General features: G+C 37.5%; 1 protein-coding gene across 3 annotated transcripts in view; it reads right to left on the bottom strand.

Annotated features, from left to right (window-relative positions):
• The window catches only part of LOC129379943 (NACHT, LRR and PYD domains-containing protein 3-like), a 44246-nt gene that overhangs the window by 15608 nt on the left and 3539 nt on the right, over positions 1-25099 (bottom strand). The window contains exons 1-11 of one of the 3 annotated variants that reach the window (XM_055060901.1): positions 12666-12750; positions 11603-11699; positions 11421-11513; positions 10810-10881; positions 9473-9533; positions 7700-7925; positions 4929-6711; positions 4000-4173; positions 3238-3411; positions 2697-2743; positions 1109-2547 (exon numbers count right to left, since the gene is read on the bottom strand). In XM_055060901.1, coding sequence (XP_054916876.1) covers positions 2024-2547; positions 2697-2743; positions 3238-3411; positions 4000-4173; positions 4929-6711; positions 7700-7925; positions 9473-9533; positions 10810-10881; positions 11421-11513; positions 11603-11673 — 3225 coding nt within the window. In that variant the 5' untranslated portion in view covers positions 11674-11699; positions 12666-12750 and the 3' untranslated portion in view covers positions 1109-2023. Of the gene's footprint in view, positions 1-1108; positions 2548-2696; positions 2744-3237; positions 3412-3999; positions 4174-4928; positions 6712-7699; positions 7926-9472; positions 9534-10809; positions 10882-11420; positions 11514-11602; positions 11700-12665; positions 12751-14511; positions 15350-15463; positions 15511-16339; positions 16514-21673; positions 21848-21927; positions 23723-24661; positions 24891-25099 lie in introns of those variants that run through there. The other 2 variants (XM_055060900.1, XM_055060902.1) reach the window with 2 other exon arrangements.

A 25099-nucleotide genomic window follows, 5' to 3' on the forward strand; every position in this document is an offset into this window, starting at 1 on the left:
ATTGTATTTTAAGATATCTTAAGCTTAATTATGACTAGTCAAATTCTTTAGATTTAACAATATAGCTCAGCAGTATGGGCCATATGGACGATGCAAATTAAGACTGCTTCAGAAATCTGCAAATTTATTCCAATTTGCTCGCTGAAAAACATTGTTTTTAGGAACACAATGCACTTAAAAACAGCTTAGAAGAGCAAAAAGTGCTCTTGTCAACATATTCTCAAGGGAGAAATTGAATCTTTTCAAAATGCTTTATACATTTTTTTATTTTTTTAATAAAATTTCAAAATGCTATATTAACAACAGATGATTTGACAGAATAATTATTCAAGATATCTAAAAAGAAAAGATTAATTTTAGCTTATCCAAAATACACTTTCAGATATCTGTTGTTAGTTTTGTCTGGAATTATTTGCTTTCATAGTATCTATAATTTAATTTGTACATGTCGAGTCCTATAGGTTATTGTATCTAAAAATACATTTAAAAATCTTGAATTATGATGTAATATAAGACATATTTAATTGGAATTATGACTAGTCAGAACAAAAATCAGGATGTCTCAAATTTAGTTTATAACTAATCATAATTTAGTTATTGATACCTGAGATATATGTTTCAGATGGTCAGTAATTCTAGAATTAGAGCCTTGAAAAACCTTAAAGCTAAACTTGATTAAATTTGATTAAAATAAAAAATATGTGATTTATCTGAATGGGAAATTAAATCTTGTAAGTTATATTAATTTAAGATTCCTCAAAAAGTTGTTGATGGTGATGACTGTTGGCAGGAAATATCTAGTATAACAATTTGTGTTGCATCAGATTTCAAGAAGCCCCCAACTAAAAACACTTTGCTTTTTTTACTGACAGTTTCATGAAGAGGATGCTCAGGGTTTTTCATAATCTTGATTTTATGTAAAATCCTTCTTTGCACCATCGTCTTTGGACCAGCCTCTTCAGATGTTAGATCAGCACTACCAGTCTGTAGCTGCTGAGGTTTTTTGAATGTCTGGTCTTTGGTACACAGGAGATATTTTACTGTTTTAGTAATTACCCCAGACTCATAGTGACGGGAATATCAAAACAACTCCAGTCATTTAAACATATTTTATTGTCAACATATAGAATCCCTTATTTAAACATCTGTAAACATAAAATCTCCTTCAAGTGTTCATAAAGTGAACACTCTTTATGAACCCTTACCAAAGTAAGTAAAATGGGTTTTTTCTTGATTAAAGCTTAAAAAGTGATTTTAAAACTGGGAGACCCAACCAGCACCATATAAACTGTAACATAGTGTAGATAAATAATGCAATACAAATATTAATAAAATGCCTTAAAAAGCAAAATTTCACACAGTTTTACATAATTTATGTTCCGTTTATAATAACATATCAGTACTGAAAAATATAGTCAAGTACTTTTACTCCCTTCATGTCACCAACTTGTTAGTTTAATCACAGGAAAGAGTTTTATTACAGTAACATTAGAATATGGTGCGATTCAAACAAATGTAAATAATGCATGTAGACATTATATTGCCTTCACAAGACAACAGCAGCTGAGAAAAACTACTTCTTAACCAGTTTTCACATGAATGGATAAATAAAAGTGTACATAAAGAAAAAACATGTCAAGGATTAAGAAAACACTTGAAGAATCCAGAGGTCTGGAAAGAACATTGGCAAAACTTTCATTCTGGTTTTAATTTGGATGCATCTGCTGAACTAATTTCTATTGTCTCACAAATTGAAATGGAAATAAATATTCATGTTTTTCCTTAACTACCGAATGCTCTCTGAGGATCTTAGCAAAACCTCTTTAGGACGGTTATTTAAAATGCTGCTTCCTGGCTTTTGATAAAATTCTTCATTTTCAAATGAAACTCCAATCTTTATGGAACAACATTGGCTTACAATTTACTTTAAAGTGCAACTTAAGAATCTTTTTCCAACTTCATAGACAGGCACCAGATAATGTCAGTGTAAAGGGAGGTTTCCTCCCTCTGACTTAGAATGACTCTAAAATGAGCACCAACAGACTCCTGAACGACTCCTGAACCCAAATCCAGGATAAAGTGTTTCAGTGAATTTGGTGTAGAAGGTGTAGATGTGGATCAGTGCATCTGAAGAGACTCTGTAGAAGGACAGAGTCCCAGCAGGACAGTCCACATACACAGCCACTTTGGAGGAGGAAGAGGGTGAACACTTAAAAATCTTTTTACAATCATGCCAAACAGCATAACCCTCATGTGAGCAGATTAGACTCCAAGAGTTATTATTAAATCCAAACCAGCTGTCATCAGTCTGTCCTTTTCTTTGGATTCCCCTGTAACTCACTGATACATAGACCCTCCCACTCCACTCCACCTCCCAGTAACAGCGACCAGTCAGACCATCAGTACACAGCAGCTGATACAAATCAAATCTGTCTGGATGATCATCATATGGCTGCTCCTCTTCCACAAGCATCACCTTCCTGTTGCCTTCAGATAGTCTGAGGAATCTGTTTACAGTGTTCATGTCGACTTTGAGAGGACAGGAATCTGAAAGACAGGAGAAACATGAATCAACTTGAAGAACTGATCAATAAACTGATCAATAAACTGTTTAAATGACTGGAGTTGTTTTGATCATGACAAATAAATGGATGTTCAGACCACTTTATCATAAATCACATGAAAAACACACTTACACTTCCTCAGACCTGCTGTTAACCACTGGACTCCAGCAGGTTCCACCCTGGAAGAGGTCAGATATTCACATCAATCACATCAGTGTCTTTTTATGTCATGTATGTGGTTTTATGCAAGAGTGGGAAAAAGAAATTTAGTTCTGAAAAAACAGTGCAGCCTAGTTTGTAACAATCCATCTATGGGATACAGCAAACGTGTGAGAGAAGGGATACCAAAATATTGTGATCAAGGTTTGTATTTTTAATTATATTTTTGGCTTTCATACCATCATTATCACCAAGTGACAGTTAGACATTTAGTTGTTGGTCAAATTACCATGCTGTGTCACAGAAAATCAATTAAAATTTGATTGGAAACAAGCAAAATGTGGAAGAAAAAAATACTTTAACAAGATGCTTTAGTTTCATTGTAGAAAAAGATGGTAGTGGACTGTATGCTTCACTAATGAAGTGTAATGGCATGTAACTGATTATGCCAGTAATGTAGATTTATACAGTATCTGACAATAACACTGTTAAGCTGCAGCAGAGGTTTCCCTACTTCAGAGTCTCCAGCTTCCAGTCTGCATGATCCCGTCCAGCTAACAGAGGCTGAGCTCCTCTCTCTCCTGGATGATTGTAACTCAGGTCCAACTCCTTCAGGTGTTTGGGATTCAATATCAGAGCAGAGACCAGAGCAGCAAAACCTTCCTCTGTGATCAGACATCCTGAAAGCCTGCAGACAAAACAAACATAACAGCACAATGCAAAAACATTTACTAACAATACCCTGTAAAAAACTGATGACCTGCCTTCTTAGTTTTAATCAGTAATTTGCAGAGTGGCTTAAAGTTTCTCATGTTACAGCAGCAGTGGAGAAGAAATGGTAGAAATGTTACACCAAGACATTTGTGCATTCAGCAACCTTGACATCAATCATCCTTTTTGTCAGACAATTTTAGCTTCAAGCTTTTTATTACTGAATATTTTCTTATTATTGAAAATGAGTTTAAAAATGTTAGTGTTTTACACCAAATGCTGCAGTTGCCACAAACAAAAAATGTTGTAATCATAGGAAATATAAGAAAAAAACTAAAATTTAGCTAAATAAATGCAACCACAAACAAAATGCTGCAACCATGGAAAACAGAAGTGAAAGAAAAATGATCACAAACTGCAAATATGAACAACGCAAACTTGCTCCACAAAATGGAAATGCTCCAAACCAGTTTGGAGTAAAATTTGGGGATTTACAGACATTTATGAATACATTTATCGGCACATCTTCACTCTTGTTTCATCTGATTTTAAAATTTGAACTAACCTCAGAACTTCGAGTTTACAGTTTGGACTCTTCAGTCCGTCACAGAGCAGCTTCACTCCTGAGTCGCCCAGGTTGTTGTTACTCAGGTCCAGATCCTTAAGGCGAGAATCTTGAGAGGAGAGAACTGAGGACAGAGCTTCACAGCTTCTCTCTGACAGGTTACATCCATTGAGTCTAAGGAGACAAAATAAATACACAGTATTTATTATTATGTGTTTAAAATGAGCTGCTGCACCAAAATCGGTTTAAAGGCAGAAGCTAAAGATAAAATAGCTGCATCAGACAGCTTTTTTATTTATCTTGGCCAACTATGAACATTTTACAACAGATCGGCCAAAAGATGAAGACATAATGCGACACCGACATAAGATGTCGTTATTGGTTTATTATTACTGCCACTGTGTCAGAGTCTCTGTGTGCTACCTTAGGGTCTGGATGCATACAGATTACATGTGGGCTGATGCACTATGATCTTAAAAGATTACAAATAAGGAGCACAAAGTTGTGCGCACAAAAAGAATCACATCTGTAGTGAGTGACCATGTTGCAAGCAATGTAAGAGAGGAAATACTATTAATAGCACAACTGTGTGCCACTGATTTCACATTGAAAAGTGCTGCAGATCACCTTCTTTCAATGCGGATTTTGCATGTCTTAGTGGCAGTCATAATAGAAAGTATTGTAGAGTGACGTGGTCATAAAAAAAAACTGAAGGCATGGAGGTTGAGGTACAGTAATAATAATACATTTCATTTACATAAATGTCTCAATGTAATGAAACACAACAGTAAAAACATGTAATTTTATTTTTGCTGCTTTCTCACATGGTTTTTCACATAGTTCCCAGAGAAATGCTTCATTATTTTGCTGTTTACTAGTTTATACAATGAAATAGAAAAAATTATTTAATTTAATTAATCTGCACTTACATAGCTTTGCTGGAGGCTTTGACTACTGGCAGCAGCCTCAGTAGAAAATCTTCAGAAGCAGAGTATTTCTTCAGGTCAAACATCTCAAGATCTTTCTCTGATGAAAGTAGGATGAATTCCAGAGCTGACCACTGAGCAGGAGACAACTTATGTACTGAAAGACTTCCTGTTTGTAGAGATTGTTGGATTTCCTCCACCAGAGATTGATCATTTAGTTCATTCAGGCAGTGGAACAGATTGATGCATTTCTCCACACATGGATCATTATTTATCTTCTCCTTGATGTACTGGGCTGTGTCTTTATTAGCTGTCAACCTTTCTTCTGTTTGTTTTACAAGCCCTCCTAAGAGACGTCTATTGGTCTCCAGTGAAAGACCAAGTAGGAAGCGGAGGAACAGGTCCAGGTGTCCATCTGGACTCTCTAGGGCCATGTCCACAGCACTCTTGTACATTTCTGTCTCTGAGGATTCCTGGTGTCTTTTTTCCAATTCCTTGGATTTCATTTCACCTTTTGCCATCAGATTGACTCCAGATTTGATGAAGGTCAGTTGAACATGAAGAGCAGCCAGAAACTCCTGAACACTCAGGTGGACAAAGCAGAAAACTTTGTTCTTGTAAAGCCCTCTCTCTTCTCTGAAGATCTGTGTGAAAACTCCTGAGTATGTTGAAGCTGCTGTGATATCGATGCCACACTCTGTCAGGTCTGATTCATAGAAGATCAGGTTTCCTTTCATCAACTGTTCAAAAGCCAGTTTTCCCAGAGACTCGATCATCTTCTGGCTCTCTGGACTCCAGATTGAATCTGTCTCAGCTCCTCCTTCATACTTGATGACCTTCAGTTTGGTCTGCACCACCAGGAAGTAAATGTACATCTCAGTCAGGGTCTTGGGCAGCTCTTCTTCATCTTTCTTGTTCAACATGTCTTCCACAACTGTAGCAGTGATCCAGCAGAAGATTGGGATGTGGCACATGATGTGGAGGCTTCTGGATTTCTTTACATGGGAGATTACTATTCTGGCATCCTTCTTATATTTGAATTTTTTGGTGAAGTATATATCTTTCTTTAGGTCAGTGAATCCTCTAATCTCCGTCATCTTGCCAATAAACTCAGTTGGGATCCGATTGGCTGCTGCAGGTCTTGTGGTTATCCAGAGGAGAGCTTTAGGAAGCAGGTTCCCTCTGATGAGGTTTGTCAGAATAACATCCACTGAGGTGAACTTTCTTACATCTGTCAGGATCTCATTTTTCTTGAAGTCCAGTGGAAGTCGACATTCATCCAAACCATCAAAGATGAACACAACTTTTAAATCCTCAAACCTGGAAAATTTTTTGGTTTCACTAAAAAAGTGGTGAACAAGCTCCACTAAGCTGAACTGTTCATCTTTTAACAGATTCAGCTCTCTGAACATGAATGGAAACATGAACTGGATGTCCAGGTTGGTTTGGTCTTCAGCCCAGTCCAGAGTGAACTTTTGTGTCAGCACCGTTTTCCCAATACCAGCCACTCCCTTTGTCATCACTGCTCTGATTGGTTCATCTTTTTCAGGTGAGGGTTTAAATATGTCTTCGTGTCTAATTGCTTTTTCTGGTTGGTCTGGTTTCCAAGACACTGATTCAATCTGTCTGACCTCATGTTCAACATTGACCTTTCCAGAGTCTCCTTCTGTGATGTAGAGCTCTGTGTAGATTCTATTCAGGGCAGTGTTATTTTTGGATTTACCAATCCCTTCAAACACATGTTTGAACCTCTTCTTCATGCTAGACTTCAGTGTTTGATGTAAACCTTAAAGAATGCAAACAAAGTAAAATAATTAAAATGTTTTTTTTTTTCACTTTCTTTTCATTTAATTTTGAAAACATTCATGTATTTGTAGAAATGACACAAATGTTTCTGCTTAATTCTTTTTTTATAAGCCATGAAACAAAACATTTAAGAACCAATTATTTAAATCCTAATGTATGGCCATAAGGAAAAAATGCCACCTGAATATAATTGAGAAAATATGAGCTTCCTACTGGATGGTTACTGATTGGTATCTGGCAACGTGTTACTTATTCCCAACTGATGCAATGAGTAGCTTCTCAATGTTAAACAGCCATGTGGAAAGACCCATCCTATTGCTGTGGAAATGATGTTAGTCTGTTTTAGAAGCATAAAATTATTGGCATCAAGCAGAGAAAACATAAGGAGATCCAGAGACTAAAGTCGGGTTAAAACTAACACATTATTTGAAAAGTATGTAAGGAAACAAAACCCTGAATGACTGAAATTGGTGATCACTTAAGTGTTCAGTTAAATAAAATCAAAGGAAAAGATCAATGAAAGACAGGTCTAAGAATGAGCATTTCCACAATGTGAAGGGAACTCGCATTTATTGAACAGTAGAGTAGCCATAAGAAAACCTTTAATCAATGAGGTTAACTGGAGAAAACAGCTTTAACGTGTAAGGCAACATAAAGCTATGAATCTATTGTGACACAAGAAGGTCAATCGATCTGATGAGTCCAAATTTACTCTCTTCTAGAATGAAAGGCACATCAGGGTAAGAAGAGAGGCAGATTAACACTGAATGTTCACACAGCAACCAACCAGTATGTATAAGTTTGAATAATTGAACTGTATTTGGCCCAGACATGATCTATACCTACTGGTTAAATATCCTTAATGCCCCCCATAAAAACCAAACTAACTCTAACATAAGGAATAAATTAACAGATAAATTTACTTATCAATCTTCCAGCATATTAACTCTATAGAGAAATCGTCTTACTGGTTTGAAGACGGTTAGCCAGCTCCTCCTGGTTCATCCTTCTTAGGAAGTGTTGTGTGATTGTCTCAAAAGCTTTTCTGCTCTTCTTCATTTGCTCTTTATCTTCACCCTCTAAACCATCATCATCCCCATTCCCCTCTAGAACATCTGGGTAATCTGAATCCAGAACCATTTGGATCTTCTTCAGCTCATTTTCCACAAAAATGGAAATGTTCTGTTTAAGCTCCTAAAACAGAAAAAAATAACTAAGGCTGAAATCATTAAGGTGGAAGACCTGAGTGAAGTTTCCCCTCCCAACTTCTTCAAATTAGACAAAATTGGTGTCAAACATCTGTATTACGTTTGTGCAGCAAAAATGTTTGTTTGTGATGCTATCATTTTAAAGATAAAAATAAATATTTCTAAAGGTCATGAAAGGTCTCCCATCCTCCCACCTTCTTCAAATCAGACAAAATGGTGTCAATCAACTCGACTACATTTGTGCTGGTTTGTGCAGTAAAAATCTTCATTTGTGCTGCTTTGGCTTTGAAAATATTTTTCAAAGCCAAAGATTTTTTGTCTGATTTGAAGAAGGTTGGTTGACCTTTCATGACCTCTAGAAACATTTCTCTTTATCTTTAAAATGATAGCGTCAGAAACACAATTTTTTGCTGCACAAACGTAACACAAATGTTTGACACCAATTTTGTCTGATTTAAAGAAGGTGGGGTGGGGGGCATACTGTATATTTTTTAGTAAATATATGTCATCAGAAACATGTTTAAACCTGTGTGAATCACAGAGTAAAAGGAGGAGAACTAGCAGAAAAACAGTCAACTTCCTGTCCAAAGGGGGTGGAACTAAGGTGATGTCACTAATCGTGATCAGTGGTGGTCTGACACACATAATATTTCATGCATGTGATGTATAAGGAAGTTATTCCACACTGGCGAATGGTCAGATTTTGAGGATGGCCCACGCCCACATGCTTTGATGCAGTAAAACCTTTTAGTAACTTGAAAAAGTATCAAACAAAAGAAAAGTGTCCATGACCATTTTATAAAAACAAACTAGAGGATGTAGGGAAAGAGTGGGAGCCGCATCGGCTAGGGGAGTGACTTACTGAAATGGGACGGGGGCTCCCATATGTAATCTGCACTGTAGGAAAGGTTTATAAAAATATGAATGTCTCATGACCACGTAACCATGTGTCAACTGTTTGGATTCAAACAGTTTTATGAAAGAGAAATATGTCTTCCATAAAACATGGGAGAGACTTTCTGGCTGTATTCTGCTGATCTACAGCTCCATGCTAGGGTTTTCCACTAGAAATCATTTTGTGGTACCAGAGAAACGTGACAGAAGTCTGATGGTCTCTGATTGGTAGAGAGTGGAGTCAGAGGTCACATTACAAGAGTGACTCCCTTACAATAATCCAATCCACCATTTGCAAAAACTCACAGCAGTGACTGAGTCTGACCAAAAGCCAAAGAATGATCAGAAATTTCAACATGGCTTCCATGTCTTCCATTACTAATGAAGGACGTTGTGTTTGGGTCACATACAGTTCACATTGTACTGACATTGGCATCACCTACTAGAGCTCTGACTCAGTGATGATAGAAAACCATCCACACTGTGTAGAGCAGAATTGAACCAATTCAAACAGCCCTGCTAGTTTCTGATGGAAAAGAGCCATAAGTCAGACTGATAATCCACTAGTTCACAATTTGTAGCGTAGAGACGACCATATGAACACAACAGACAGAAAGAAGGAGACGTAAATATACAGACCATAAATATGGATGTTTGATGTTGGGTATTCTGACCACCAGGAACCTCTGAGATCTTCACTCTGTGGAGGAATCATAAAGATATTTATCACACTCCAGCTCTCCATACAAAACAGGCAAAAATAAACAAGTTATTTGTAGATCTTGACAAATAATAGAATTAATCCTAAGAATCAACTTCAACAGATTATATACTTGTACTTTTTCTAAATTTTTGAAGTGTAAACCATAAAACAGAGAAAGGGTCTGAGCCTCATCTGACAGAACATCTTCTTTCACATTTTCTCTTTCTATCTTGCCATCACTCTCAGCATCTGTCATTCATACCCTTAGAAATCCTAAACTGCTCATCTCTGTCTCTCTACTTCACCAACTTGTACAAATCATTATTTCCCTCTTTATTGTCCAACCAGCATATAGGTCATTTTTGGCCCTTTGTTTGGGTTCTGCCACCATTATTTTCACAGTACATTATATATCCTGGTACTCCTGTATACACTCCTACTTCCTCTTTCCTAACTACTTTATTGTCATATGCTTTTGAACTTTTTCACAGTGTATTGAACTTCTTAGTTTTAACACCAGGGGGAGCTACCGTTCATCAAGGCAGTTGCTCCACCAAAAAGGACAATCAGAAGAATTTTACCTCAAGTTACTATGAAAGCATTTTGTGTGAAGCTCAATCTCCTTTTAAACACAACACTGTGTACTTCCCCACACTATGTGGGGAAATACACAGGGAAATATGTGTCTGTGATTACATGTCTCAAAACTGAATTCAGACAGCACTCCCAGGATCTTTCTGTCATTGAAAAATAAATCAAGCTATTTGTGACTCCTTTCTTGGTGGATCCTGAAGAAGTGGAAGAGAATCTGAAATGAAAACTCCTCCTATAACATAACCTGTAATATAGACCATCATCTTATGGTGAAGGTCAACCTAACATGGTGAAAAGATCAAATCTAAGGTGAATTGCAAAATGAAACCCATTCAGCATCACGAGTAAAACATTATAGCATCTAAAACACTTTCAGGTTTGTAGGAAAATACTTTATCAGGATACAAAACACGTGTTAACTGTTAGGTGTGTTTGCAAAAGAAAAGATGTGCAAAATGAAAACAGAGTTCTGTCACAATAGGAACTACTGCCAATAGGCACAAACAAAGACGTAATGGAAAATATATTTAAAGTAACCTGGATGTTAACAACAAAAAAATAAGACTAATTGGATGCTGGTGAAAACATAAAGCCATCTGGGATTCCTGTCCTCACTGAAAAGTAGCTGAAGTGGTTAAAATAGTTATACACAAAAACAAAACATTTACAAATCACTCACTCATGTGGAGATGGAGGTTGGTCTGTTTCTGACAGTTGTCCAGATGAAGAGCTGGAATATGAGTGCTGAGGGCTGCATGCAAAACAATTATAGACAGTAAGAGAGATTTTTAAACACTGCTTTAACAAATTGCTTGGTGAGGCCTTAAAGTGCTCTGCTTTTTGTTTTGTTGAAAGTTTTTTGTCCTTGCCAATATGGTAACACCTGATTAAGTTAGAACCATTTCAGCTTAAGAAAAAGACCCACAGCTCTGACAAAATATAAATATGTTTTGCTTTCTTTTAAGACTGAGGTTCTGGATTACAACTTTACAAGTGTATATAAAAACTGCATGGCAATTTCTTGCTGTTTGTGTCCAACTTTAATCTATGTAATAAAAAAAGTTTTAATAACAGACAAACATATGAAGCACTTTTCAAATCAGGATATTGTAAAGTTAAAAACTAAATCATGAATCAACTGTGATTAACAACATTTCTGTTTTACTGATCAATTGACTGACCTGTTGAATTATTAAATCACTAAAGTTTTTTCTCCTGAAAGCAAAAATGTCATTTGTGAAATGCTGTATATGTTGAGAGTTTTAGACAGATTAATTATACATAGCTCACCTCTTTGGAGGGTTGTTTGATTTAAAATCAATAAGATCATGTATGGATCTATTCTCACAGAGCTCTAGATCCAGTTCATCTTCATTCTGTTTTCTGTAAATAAAGTTAGTTAAATGATGTGAATGCCTTCTTTTGGACTAAGTGAAAACAAAAAAGTAAAGGTTGATAACTTTCTATCTCACCTCCTGGTTTTCCTCTGATTCTCAGTTTTTGTCAGAGTTTCTCCTTCTTCCAGCTTCTCCCTCTGATCCATGATGGTGAGTTCAGATCCACATCAATCTGCAAGGAGTGTTTATGTTAAACTGGAGAAGCAAAACAATTCACTCACTAGTTCTTCAGCTCAGAAAATATTGTTTTCTTCACATTCTTCAAATACACAATGTTGAAGTTTATCAGCTAACAGTATTATACAGCAATACCAGCAAACAAAGAAGCAGGAAGAGAACTGGCAAAAAAGCAAAAATATTCCTAATATGTATTTAAAAGAAATTGCATTTGCCTGATTTACAAGCACTCTTCAAACTGTAGATAATTATGATTAATAACTTATAATTAACAAAAGTTGCTAGTTGTTTTACTCAGAATAAGTCTGGGCACAACCTGATGATCAGGAATTACCGGCCAAACAACATCCAATCAGTCGGTGATGTTTTCTGAATGTCAACCTGAAGCAGAGTTACAAAACAAGTTCAGGTTCCTCCCAGTTCAACACCTGGGAGGAACCTGAACTTACAGCTCGTCTCTGTTTACAATGATCTTTAGGCCTTTGTGAAAGGAGCGGCCACATTCCTGGTATTTCCACCTATGGTTTTAGTTTTGTTTAGCCTCAAAATATCTGATGAATTTGTGGAAAGAATAAAAAATATTCCATAAAACTACAGACTGTCGCTTTGCTTTCACTAATTGGGCCGAGTTACCCAACAACAGAAGATTTAAATAAAATTATTCCAACACTTTAATAATAGGGAAACATTAAGTAATTATACTACAAATAAGAATAAAGAAATAGATGTGAAGAGACCTGGAATAGTTGTAAATTGTAAACCAAGTTGAGGCTTGTATTTACACAAACTGGTTTCTCTCCAGTCTGTGCGATTATTTTTATTCTGCATAAAGCAGCCAAGATAAAACCAGAAGTGACTTTAGTTCCCTCTTTGGATTAATGTCTATAATACAAGAAAGGATAATTACAAGAAATAAACCTGTGAAAAAATAAGTTAAGCATTAAAGAGGCTGTTATCTTACCTTAAATCTTTCTGCTTCACAGCAAAATAAAATATGAAAGCGTTTGATAAACAAATATGGGGAAATGCTTCGTCTCTAAGGCGGGACAGAACCAACCTCATCACAGGTGGATCGTCACCTGTGAGGGAGGGAGGAGTTTAACTACTGCTCATTGCTTTAAGCTGTCAGTTCATACATAAGAAGGAATTTTATCTAGTCAGAATACAGTCGGATATCTCTTAGTTTAGTTTTGCCTGCAATTATTTGCTTTTAAGATATCTGTAGTTGGATTTGCACAAGTTGATTCCTTTATAAGTTACTTCATATCTAAAAATACATTTGATACATCTTGACTACTTATGTAATTTAAGATATATTTAATTGGAACTGTTACTAGACATAGCAAAAGAGCAAGATAACTAGTCATAATTAAATTATATTTGAAATATTGAGATGGACAGTAATTTATGGCATAAATCTAGAATTGGAGCCTCCAAACAATTGAATAGTAAACATGATTCAATTTGATACAATTCAATAATACCTGATTGGTCCTGTTGCGTTTAGTTCTTCATATTCACAACGAACCACATCCTTTTGTCAGATAGCTGAATACTATTTATTGCTAACTCACAGCTCCAACTCCTTCAGTGCTGCCAACATCTCATTCTGACTCCCTCCCCACCCAACCCTGCAGAACAACATGCATAATAATAATACTAAATAGAAAGTGAAAGTAACAGGATGCAGAACTGGCAGGCGTGCATTTTAAAATAAATTAGGCAGCACAAACACAACACAAAAACTCAAAAGACATGTTAATATGAGAATATATCCTAACAAATTCAAAGGAAAATTAAATGCAATTCATTAATTCAAGATTCTTCAAAAAGGTGCTATAAATGTTTGACTGTGGGCAGAAAAGATCTTGTGTCGCAGTCTGTTAGTGAGTTTGAATCTGAAATGTGTTCAAGTTGCTGGTATTGAAATGCTGCCCTCTGGTGGACACATTGTATCCCCCAAGTTTTAACAGCAATACAACCTGCATGAAGACTATGAGAACTGCCCTGTTTTGACACGTTTGTGGGTTTTGTTGGATGGAGATAGTTTGTCTTGATTCCTTTGCATTGGTGTTTGGCTTGTCATCAAACTATGATCAACCAAGGAAGAGAAAGTTTTCTCCCGTGTGGATCATTTTGATCTTATCACGGAGAATAAGGTAAATTATTATTTCGTTCTCGTTTCCACTTTTGATAATTCTTCTGTCGGGTTATTCCAATTTATTTCTGAAAAATACTTTAATTAGTTTACATGGATTAACTTTTATTTCCATTGTATATTAAATGTATACAACAACGTGATTATACAACATCACGTTGTTGTATAAAATTGCACTAAATGTCGTCCTAAAAAAATAATTTTTTTAATACCAAAAAGGTTAAAATTGTCCATTCTTGAGCCTCTCACTATATTAAGCTTTACTGCAACTACTTTTTAAACCGGTTTGAGGTCAAGAAGGAAAAGCCATACAGACAATATGGACCAGCAAAAGTAGCAGCTAAGAGAACATTCTCTAAAGCTTTCGGGCAAAATGAAAATGCTTTAAAGTGAATAATCGCATTTTATTCAAGTTTCATAAAAAGGTCCAGAAACTCTTAATGTGTCGCTTCTCTGATGGGAATGTCTGAATGAGAAATATTGTCTGATTCGAGACCTCCGGATGAATTTATGTATGATCTAATTGCACGTTCAATTTTTCAAGATAGAAATACGTCAGAAGGAAGAAACTGCAGCATTCATGTCGGCTGATTTGTAAACAGTTAAAAAAAATACAAGTCAGTTTTGGGTTTTTTTTGTTTTCTTTTTATTGACTTAAGGAGTTTTCACAGACAGGCACTATTGAATATTGAAAGGCCACTGCAGCCATATGTCCTATGATCAGAACCTGCTGATAACTTTTTATGATTCATTGAAAACAAAGGGAGACAGAATCATTAGTTCAGTGGTTCTTAGACTCCTGAATTCTCCTTTGACTGGACTTAAGATTGATGAACTATGTTGTTTCTTTTAAAAAACAGTTTTATTTAATGTGACTTATTTTTTCCTGTTTTTAATGCATTGATAGCCTTGAAATGTATTAGTTTTGAAAAGCACTTAAGACTAAAATGAGCACCAACACTCTCCTGAACGACTCTTGAACCCAAATCCAGGGTAAAGAGGTTCAGTGAATTTGGTGTTGAAGGTGTAGATGTGGATCAGTGTGTCTGAAGAGACTCTGTAGAAGGACAGAGTCCCAGCAGGACAGTCCACATACACAGCCACTCTGTCAGAGACAAAGGAGGGAGAGGAGAAGGAGGGAATGTGGATGAAAGCTTTTTTTTTACTGTCATGCCAAACAGTGTAACCATCATCAGAGCAGACTAGACACCAGGAGTTATTATTAAATCCAAACCAGCAGTCATCACTCTCTTTCTTTCTTTTGATTCCCCTGTAACTCATTGATACATAAACCCGCCGTCTCCACTCAACCTCCCAGTAACAGCGACCAGTCAGACCATCAGTACACAGCAGCTGATAGAGATCAAATCTGTCTGGATGATCAGGATACGGCTGCTCCTCTGTTGAACATGTCACCTTCCTTTCTTCATCAGAAAGTTTGAGGAATCTGTTTATAGTGTTCAGGTCGACTGTTAGTGGACAGGAATCTGAAGGACAGAAGAAACACAATTCAGTTACTGATGTATAATTTTCTGAATTCACTGTCACAAAGGTGAACAATCATAAAGGAGATAATCTACTATGAATCAAAATGCACTTACATTTCCTCAGACCTGATGTCATCCATCTTTCTCCTGCAGGCTCCATGCTGTAAGAAAGAAGGCATTTTGATGGTTTTACCACTTTTCTGTTACCAATATCTAATATTTTACTGGTACTATCAGTTCAATTTTCCTCATCCTGTTGCTTAATCTGTATATTATTAATAAGGTTCAAATTCCAGCATTAATGATCTTAAACATACAACAAGAAATTAAAAAGTTATAGATCAATTTATGTTTATGAATTAGATCCAATTTTTAGTCAGAGCCCCGTTTTCAGATTAAGATTAAAAAAGAAAAACTTAGTTATGCTGTGATGAACTGACAGCCTGTCCAGAGAGTCCCTGACCTCTCACCCAATGACTGCTGGAGATTAGCACCAGCAACCCTCATCATCCTGCAAGGACAAGCGTGCTAGATAATGGATGGAAACTAATTTTTACTGATACAACCATCACTCATGCTTCCACTTTGTAATTATGCTTTGCTTTGTGTTTGTTAAAGTTGAAGCTGTTTAAATAGTTTTGCACAGCTCTGTATGAACTGCTCAACATCCTTTTCATTGGTACGGACAACTAATCATCTCTCCAACATGGCAAGATTTCCATGCTGCATTACAAGTCGTCTCTGATATAAACTAGCATTCATTGTCTGAGGCTGATTGGGGCTTTTGGGTTTATCCTACACTCAAGACTGATCTAGAAAGATGAACCAATCCCATCATTGATCGTTCTTGACTTCTCTCTCCAGGACTCTTTATTTGTCAAAGATCCTGATCACCTTCTGGTTTGCTGTCATATTTTCCACTGTGTCTATTCTGAATCTAGCATTAAGCAATAGCATAGCTCTATGTGGCTGCAGAAACTATTCCCTTACCTCAGAGAGTCCAGTTTGAAGCTTGGATTCTTCAATATAGCTGATAGATTCTCCATTCCTGCATCTCCTGGATTATTGTATCTGAGGTCCAGTTCCTTCAGGTGAGAGGAGTTCACAGTCAGAGCCGAACCCAGAGCAGCACAGCCTTCCTCTTTGATGAGGCAGCCTGAAAGCCTGCAGACACAAACACATAATGTTGAAAAAAAAAATCATCTATACACTGGTTAGAACTGCTAGAATAATTAGTTGGAATGCTAAGAAGATCAGGGAATTGTGTCTGTTGAGCAGCAGCCAACATGCTGGCCTGACAAATAGTAAATATTATATTTTCTGTCTCCCAGTGTTACTATGTAAAAATTACAATGACAAAGTGGGGTTATATTGGTCAAAAAATTCTCCTAATACAAAGCTACATCTTGGTATGTTCTCCATTAATCTCAAGAGATCCTCTCTAATTGAATGGATCTTGGAATTTATTCTGGGGATCAGGCAGATGGAAGCAGACCTGGAAAGTCCTCTACTGGCCAATGTCATCTTCTTGAAAACAGTTGCAATGCTTCCTCTGTTTTGCCAACTTCTATTGTCGCTTCATTATGATACAGTAAAAATGCAGTTACCCTCAAGAGTCTCAAATACACCAAAAAAATATTAATTTGATCCTCAGAAGCAAAACAATCTTCTGACTTAAACAACAACAAAAAAAACAAAGCTCCCATTCTCACCCAACCAGACCAAACATGGAAGTAGACACCTCAGCCTTAGGAGCAAAGGTCACTCATTGGCAAATCTCCCCTGTTGACAACACATTATAGCACACACTCTATAACACACTTGATAGTAGTCTAGATTTTATCAATCTAGACTATTCTCCATCTCTTGTCTTGATCTAACAACTTGCAAAGTCCAAACCAACGTATATGTTTATTTGACCAGAGCACCGTATTTTGTTGCCATATTTTATGTCATTCCCCATTATTGGTTCCAGCTGTCCCTCATTTCCTGATATCCCCACATGTATTGAAGTTCACCTGTGTCATCTGTTATCCCTGGATTCTCTATGTTCCTTTGTTGTGCTTGACAATGTTCCAGAGCATTTTTGCATTTTGACATCATTAAAACATTTTTGTCATTTCACCCTGACTGCTGTCATCTTCATCTCATCCCGCAGTACAAATATTCAGTTTGATATTGCAGAGGATCCTAGTAGTTCTAAACTTCTTACATTACAAATAAACATAAGCACTCGGAATTTCCGTGCTTTTCAGTACATTTAGTGGTGCCAAAAATCCTTTATTTTTTATAACGTTCATCAAATTTGTGATTTTACACACTTTGATCTCAAAGGTTTAGAGACAGTTTCTTTGATGTCATTCTTTAGTTTCTGCTCTGATAAGACACCTGCAAGACATTTTATAGGCAAATTTGTTTCAAATCATGTTCTGAATTTACCTATAGCAAGTTAAGCTTAACTGAAAACAGGATGCACCTCAGCTGAGTCTTCAATGCCATAATAAAGATTGCAAATACCTAAGTAACTTTTCAAAATTACATTTTACATTTTTAGGAAATGTGCAAAGATGTTTTTAGCACGGAAATACTTCTTATGGAGTTGTTTTTGCAGAAAGATTGTTGGCGCCATTAAGGTCAATATGACCTTCCTCCTTTGCGTGCGAAGCAAAAAGTTGGACCAAAATATGGGTTGGGAAGTAAGTTGATTAGATAGATAAGAGCAACAATTGTGATTAATTGGCTTATTCAGCAGTTCAGATGTGGACCAGATGTTTAGATTAAAGAGGTCATGATTATTCCAGAGAAACTCCAACAGACACTCAGTCTATTGGGCAGCCAGAAATCTTGACGCAAACCAAAATAATAATCTGAATTGATCAAAATTCCCCCATACACACTAGTGTAAAGGGTGGTAAATAAAAAGGGATTGTTGATAAGGAACGAGGAGATTTTGGGGAAAAGACTTTTGGAACTTTGATTTTGTAATGATGCATCCGTGGTAGAAGTGATAATAAATCTCCTGACCCGTCGTGGCTGGTAGTAAAGGACTCGTCTCTACGTATTGTTTGTTTACTTAAATAATCAAGAGTTTTGGACCTTCCGATTCTACAATGTTAAAAAATAATTGTCCTTTGTCCCACGAACTTAGTGTCTACATTGTGTAGATTTAAAAAAGAGAATTACTCTCAAATCAATAACACAACATAATCTGAAAAAACAATGAAGAACTGGAAATACTTTACAGATTCAGTGTAAAGCCAACACTTTCATACAGAGGGACCAATTTTACACATTTATTTTGAACGTCTTAAAAATATAACTTGTAACAAAAATTTGCAAACTGCTGTCACTTGGGGGAGCATATCAACGACAATAAGAACATATGTATATATATATATATATATATATATATATATATATATATATATATATATATATAATTATTATATAGTATTATAATTATTATTATATATAATTATATATATATATATATATATATATATATATATATATATATATATATATATATATATATATATATATAGATATAGATATAGATATAAAATTCCCTTCTCACAAGTGGGACTCACCCTGAATGGTTAACTGAAGGGCGAACAATCCTAATCCAGAAGGATCCATCAAAGGGTCCAGTCCCACCAACTACCGACCAATAACCTGCCTCTCCACAACCTGGAAGCTCATGTCAGGCATCATAGCGGCCAAGATAAGCAAACACATGGACAAACACATGAGCACGGCACAGAAGGGTATCGGTGTAAATACCAGAGGAGCCAAACACCAACTCCTCGTAGACCGCACAGTTGCCCGAGACTGCAAAACCCGACACACCAACCTGTGCTTGGATCGATTACAAGAAAGCCTATGACTCAATGCCGCATACTTGGATCATTGAATGCCTACAGATGTATAACATCAACAGGATTCTGAGAGCCTTCATTGCAAACTCGATGAAGCTGTGGAAAACCACCCTTGAAGCCAACTGCAAACCACTTGCACAAGTGTCCATCAAATGTGGCATATACCAAGGAGATGCTCTGTCCCCGCTACTGTTCTGCATAGGCCTGAACCCCTCAGCCAAATTATCAACAAGACTGGCTACGGATACCGACTCAAAAATGGGGCCAACATCAGTCACCTCCTCTACATGGATGACATCAAGCTGTATGCCAAGAGTGAGCGAGACATCGACTCACTGATCCACACCACCAGGATCTACAGCACTGACATTGGGATGTCATTCGGACTAGAGAAGTGTGGTCGGCTGATCACAAAGAGGGGGAAGGTGATCCACACAGAAGGAGTCTCACTCCCACAAGGAACAATAGCAGACATAGAGGACAGTTACAAGTACCTAGGTATACCACAAGCAAATGGCAACCTCGATGAGGCCACAAGGAAAGGAGCCACAGCTAAATACCTCCAACGAATAAGGCAAGTCCTGAGAAGCCAGCTCAATGGCAAGAACAAAATCCGTGCGATAAACAGCTATGCCCTGCCAGTAATCAGATACCCTGCTGGAATAATCAGCTGGCCAAAGGAGGAGATAAAAGCCACAGATATTAAGACTAGAAAGCTACTAACCATGCATGGAGGGTTCCATCCCAAATCCAGCACCCTGAGACTGTACACGAGCCGCAAGGACGGAGGCAGAGGACTAGTGAGTGTGAGAACCACTGTCCAGGACGAAACAACTAAGATCCATAAATACATCAGGGACAAAGCCTCAACAGACAATGTGCTCAGTGAATGTCTCAGACAACAGGGAACGGAGGTTGAGGTGCCAGAGATACCATCATGGGAGGACAAGCCCCTACATGGGATGTACCACCAGCAAATAACCCAAGTGGCTGATATCAGTAAATCCTACAATGGCTGGAAAAAGCTGGACTCAAGGACAGCACAGAGGCCCTCATCCTGGCCGCCCAGGAACAGGCCCTAAACACCAGAGCAATAGAGGCCCAGATCTACCACACCAGACAAGACCCAAGGTGTAGGTTGTGCAAGGAGGCCCCTGAGACAGTCCAGCACATCACAGCAGGGTGCAAGATACTGGCAGGGAAAGCATACATGGAGCGACATAACCAAGTGGCAGGCATTGTGTACAGAAACATCTGTGCAGAATATGGACTGGAAACCCCGAGATCAAAGTGGGAAACACCCCAAAGGTGGTAGAGAACACCAGAGCTAAGATCCTGTGGGACTTCCAGATCCAGACAGACAGAATGATAATGGCGAACCAACCAGACATTGTCGTAGTGGATAAACATCAGAGGAAAGCGGTTGTGTAGATGTAGCAATACCAAGCGATTGCAACATCAGGAAAAAGGAGCACTAGAAACTGGAGAAATACCAGGGCCTCAGGGAAGAACTGGAGAGGGCCTGGAAGGTGAAGACCACAGTGGTGCCTGTGGTCATCGGGGCCCTCGGGGCAGTAACCCCCAAACTGGAGCAGTGGCTACAACAGATCCCAGGAACAACATCAGACATCTCAGTCCAGAAATGTGCAGTCCTTGGCACAGCCAAGATACTGCAGGACCCTCAAGCTCCCAGGCCTCTGGTAGAGAAAACATAGTGGTTCTCAGAGGATAAGAACCACCCGCGGTGGGTGAGAAGGGAATTTATATATATATATAATATATATATATTATATATATATATATATATATATATATATATATATATATATATATATATATATATATATATATATTTAAAATATATATATATATTATATTTTGACACTGGTTGTTGATCGTTGCTGGGACCAATATTGATATTTGAAAATAAAACTAACATTTGTCGATTCTGATATTGACAATATATTGTGCATCCCTACAACAACAAGTGAAGATTTTCAACTTGAGACCATTTTGTATTTATATTTAGGTTATCTTGATTAATCTGAAACATGAAATATATTTTTTACAGTAACATGGTATTATACAGTTCAAATTACAACTTTTATCTTATTTCCCTTGGACAAGTAAGAAAAATTCTGTGTTTATTGTTATACTCACAACATTATATTTTTTTAATGTTTTTTCCCTAGATAGAGATGGTTTGCTTCACTAACTTGCCCACTTTATATCAGCATTGAAGCTTCTTTGCTGCAACTGCTCTCTATTGCCAACTCAGAGAAAATTCAATACTTGGTACAATTTTCTTTTTAAAATGTACACAAAAAAAATATGCTTTAGACATGTTTCTAAATGTAAAACATAGAATTTTGCATTGTATATTTTACTTAAAATGCAAAACATATGTATTACACAGAATATAAAACAGAATTTAAATGTATCAAACCTGAGAATCTCCAGTTCACAGTTAGGACTCATCAGTCCTTCACACAACAGCTTCACTCCTGAATCTGACAGGTCATTGTTACTCAGGTCCAGATCTCTGAGACTAGAGGATGTTGAGCTGAGCAATGAGGACAGAGATTCACAGCTTCTCTCTGAGAGGTTACAACCACTCAGTCTGAAAGGACAAAGACAAAACAGAATAAACGTATTGTTATGATTGGAGACTTTTATAAAACTAACTACATCTGTACTTACATAGCTTTGCTGGAGGCTTTGACTACTGGCAACAGTCTCTGAAGAGCTTCCTCTGAAGCAGAGTATTTCTTTAGGTCAAATATCTCCAGACCTTTGTCTGATGACAGGAGGATGTAGTGCAGAGCTGACCACTGAGCAGGAGACAACTGGTGTATTGAAAGACTTCCTGTTCGTAGTGATTGTTGGATTTCCTCCACCAGCGACTGATCATTTAGTTCATTCAGGCAGTGGAACAGATTGATGCTTTTCTCAACACATAGATCATTATTTATCTTCTCCTTGATGTACTGGGCTGTGTCTTTATTAACCGCTAAACTATCTTCTGTCTGTGCCACAAAGCCTCTGAAGTGACACTTATTGGTCTCCAGTGAAAGACCAAGTAGGAAGCGGAGGAACAAGTCCAGGTGTCCATCTAGACTCTCTAGGGCCATGTCCACTGCACTCTTGTACATTTCTGTCTCTGGAGATTCATGGTTTCTTTTTTCCAAATCCTTGGATTTCATTTCACCATTTACCATCAGATTGACTCCAGATTTGATGAAGGTCAGTTGAACATGAAGAGCAGCCAGAAACTCCTGAACACTCAGGTGAACGAAGCAGAACAACTTGTCCTGGTACAGACCTCTCTCTTCTCTGAAGATCTGTGTGAAAACTCCTGAGCATGTTGAAGCTGCTGTGATATCGATGCCACACTCTGTCAGGTCTGATTCATAGAAGATCAGGTTTCTTTTCATCAGCTGCTCATAAGCCAGTTTTCCCAGAGACTCGATCATCTTCTGGTTCTCAGGACTCCAGATTGAATCTGTCTCAGTTCCTCCATCATACTTGATGACCTTCAGTTTGGTCTGCACCACCAGGAAGTGGATGTACATCTCAGTCAGGGTCTTTGGCAGCTCTTCTCCATCTTTCTTGTTTAACATGTCTTCCACAACTGTAGCAGTGATCCAGCAGAAGATTGGGATGTGGCACATGATGTGGAGGCTTCTGGATTTATTTATATGGGAAATTACCATTCTGGCCTGCTTCTTATATTTGAATTTTTTGGTGAAGTATTCATCTTTCTGTTGATCAGTGAATCCTCTGATCTCTGTCATCATACCAATAAACTCAGTGGGGATCCGATTGGCTGCTGCAGGTCTTGTGGTTATCCAGAGGTGAGCTTTGGGAAGCAGGTTCCCTCTGATGAGGTTTGTCAGAATAACATCCACTGAGGTGAACTTTCTTACATCTGTCAGGATCTCATTTTTCTTGAAGTCCAGTGGAAGTCGACATTCATCCAAACCATTAAAGATAAACACAACTTTTAACTCTTCAAATCTGAAGATTCCTTTGGTTTCACTAAAAAACTGGTGAACAAGCTCCACTAAGCTGAACTGCTGGTCTTTTAACAGATTCAGCTCTCTGAACATGAATGGAAACATGAACTGGATGTCCTGGTTAGTTTGGTCTTCAGCCCAGTCCAGAGTGAACTTCTGTGTCAGCACTGTTTTCCCAATGCCAGCCACTCCTGTTGTCATCACTGTTTTTATTGGTTCTTCTCTCTCAGGTGAGGGTTTAAATATGTCTTCATGTCTTATTGCTGTTTCTGGTCTGTCTGGTTTCCAGGACACTGATTCAATCTGTCTGACCTCATGTTCATTATTGACCTCTTCAGATCCTCCCTCTGTGATGTAGAGCTCTGTGTAGATCTGATTTAGAAAGGTTTGATTTCCTGATTTTACGATTCCTTCAAAGACAGATTGGAACTTTTTCTTCATGTTAGACTTTAGTGTTTGTTGACAGGTGGTGAATGATCCTAAGAGAATGCAAAAATCACTAATTAAAATAATTTCTTCACTTCTTATATGTTTAACTTTAAAATTATTACAAATATTTTCTGTTGGTTACATTTTTATAGCCTCTAAATCAAAATCTCTTTCCAGCATACTCCTCAGGCCACTCTTTAGGCGTGCTACGTCCCCTCCAGCCCAAAGGGCGAAGGTTGAGGTTCCTCTCTGCCCTGTCCAACTCCTTGGACTTTGTGCCCAGTGAGATTCTACTAACTCCTCACCTGAAATAAATCTGTATTCCACCAAATCTGTACTCCCCTTCCTTTACCTTAGCTTCTTTTATCTTGCATTTATTAGTCTTTGCAAATCCCTCTATATCAGTGCGTCTTAATTCCAGTACTCAGGCCCCCCTGCTCTGCATGTTTTAGATGTGCCTCTATACCAGAACAGCTGATTAAATGACTGCATGTTATCTTCTCCAGCCACCAAGTACTGAAGAAGCCTAAAACATGCAGGACAGCAAGGCCTGAGGAACGGAATTAAGAAACACTGCTCTATGAGCAACTAATTACCGTGGTACCTCTGCACAGTAAGTGGAGCGGGACCAATTACTGTGGACCAGATCCTTATTAGGACCAGATCCTAATAAGAAGGCTCTGGTCCTCCTTATTAGCAGACCAGGTCCAATTCAGAGTGTCTGACATGTTAAAGGGGAAAAACTACACAAAATACAAAATGCATGTTTATATTCACTGTGAGAAAAAGAACCCACTGTGCAACAAATGTATCTGAATCTCATTTTGGAGCCTCTAAATATAAATCTAACAGAGGTTTGGCTGCCATGCACCAGTCTGGACGGAGCAGGTATCAAATTGGCAACCTATTGATTGTGCTGATTAAATGATTACCAACATTGAAAGAAAGATTTATTTATCAATTTACACTTTTTACAGAAATTATCTTACTGCTTTGAAGACGGTCAGCAAGCTCCTTCTGGTTCATCATCCTCAGGAAGTGCTGTGTGATTTTCTCAAATGCTTCTCTGCTGCTGTTCATCTGCTGTTTATCTTCACCCTCTGAAACTTCATGCTCCTCCTTATTCTCATCTAAACCTTCTGGGTAATTTGAACCCAGAGCCATTTGGATCTTTTTCAGCTCATTTTCCTCAAAGGTGAAAATCTTCTTTTTTAGATCCTAAAATGGAATAATAGACAAGAAATCAATGGTTTAGCCAGTGGTTTGAGATACCATTAAATTCAGAGGTTTGTGAGTTGGGGGATGACGTATTAATATATTTTTTTTGAAAGTGAAATTTCATTGTAAATCTAAACTTAATTATTTACCCAAAATTTCCATCAACTTTAATTCAATAGGGAACAGACTCTTCTTAGTTTTCTTCTGGG

Source organism: Poeciliopsis prolifica, unplaced genomic scaffold (assembly GCF_027474105.1).
Source record: "Poeciliopsis prolifica strain line A6 unplaced genomic scaffold, Auburn_PproV2 SCAFFOLD062, whole genome shotgun sequence".
Taxonomy (NCBI): domain Eukaryota; kingdom Metazoa; phylum Chordata; class Actinopteri; order Cyprinodontiformes; family Poeciliidae; genus Poeciliopsis; species Poeciliopsis prolifica.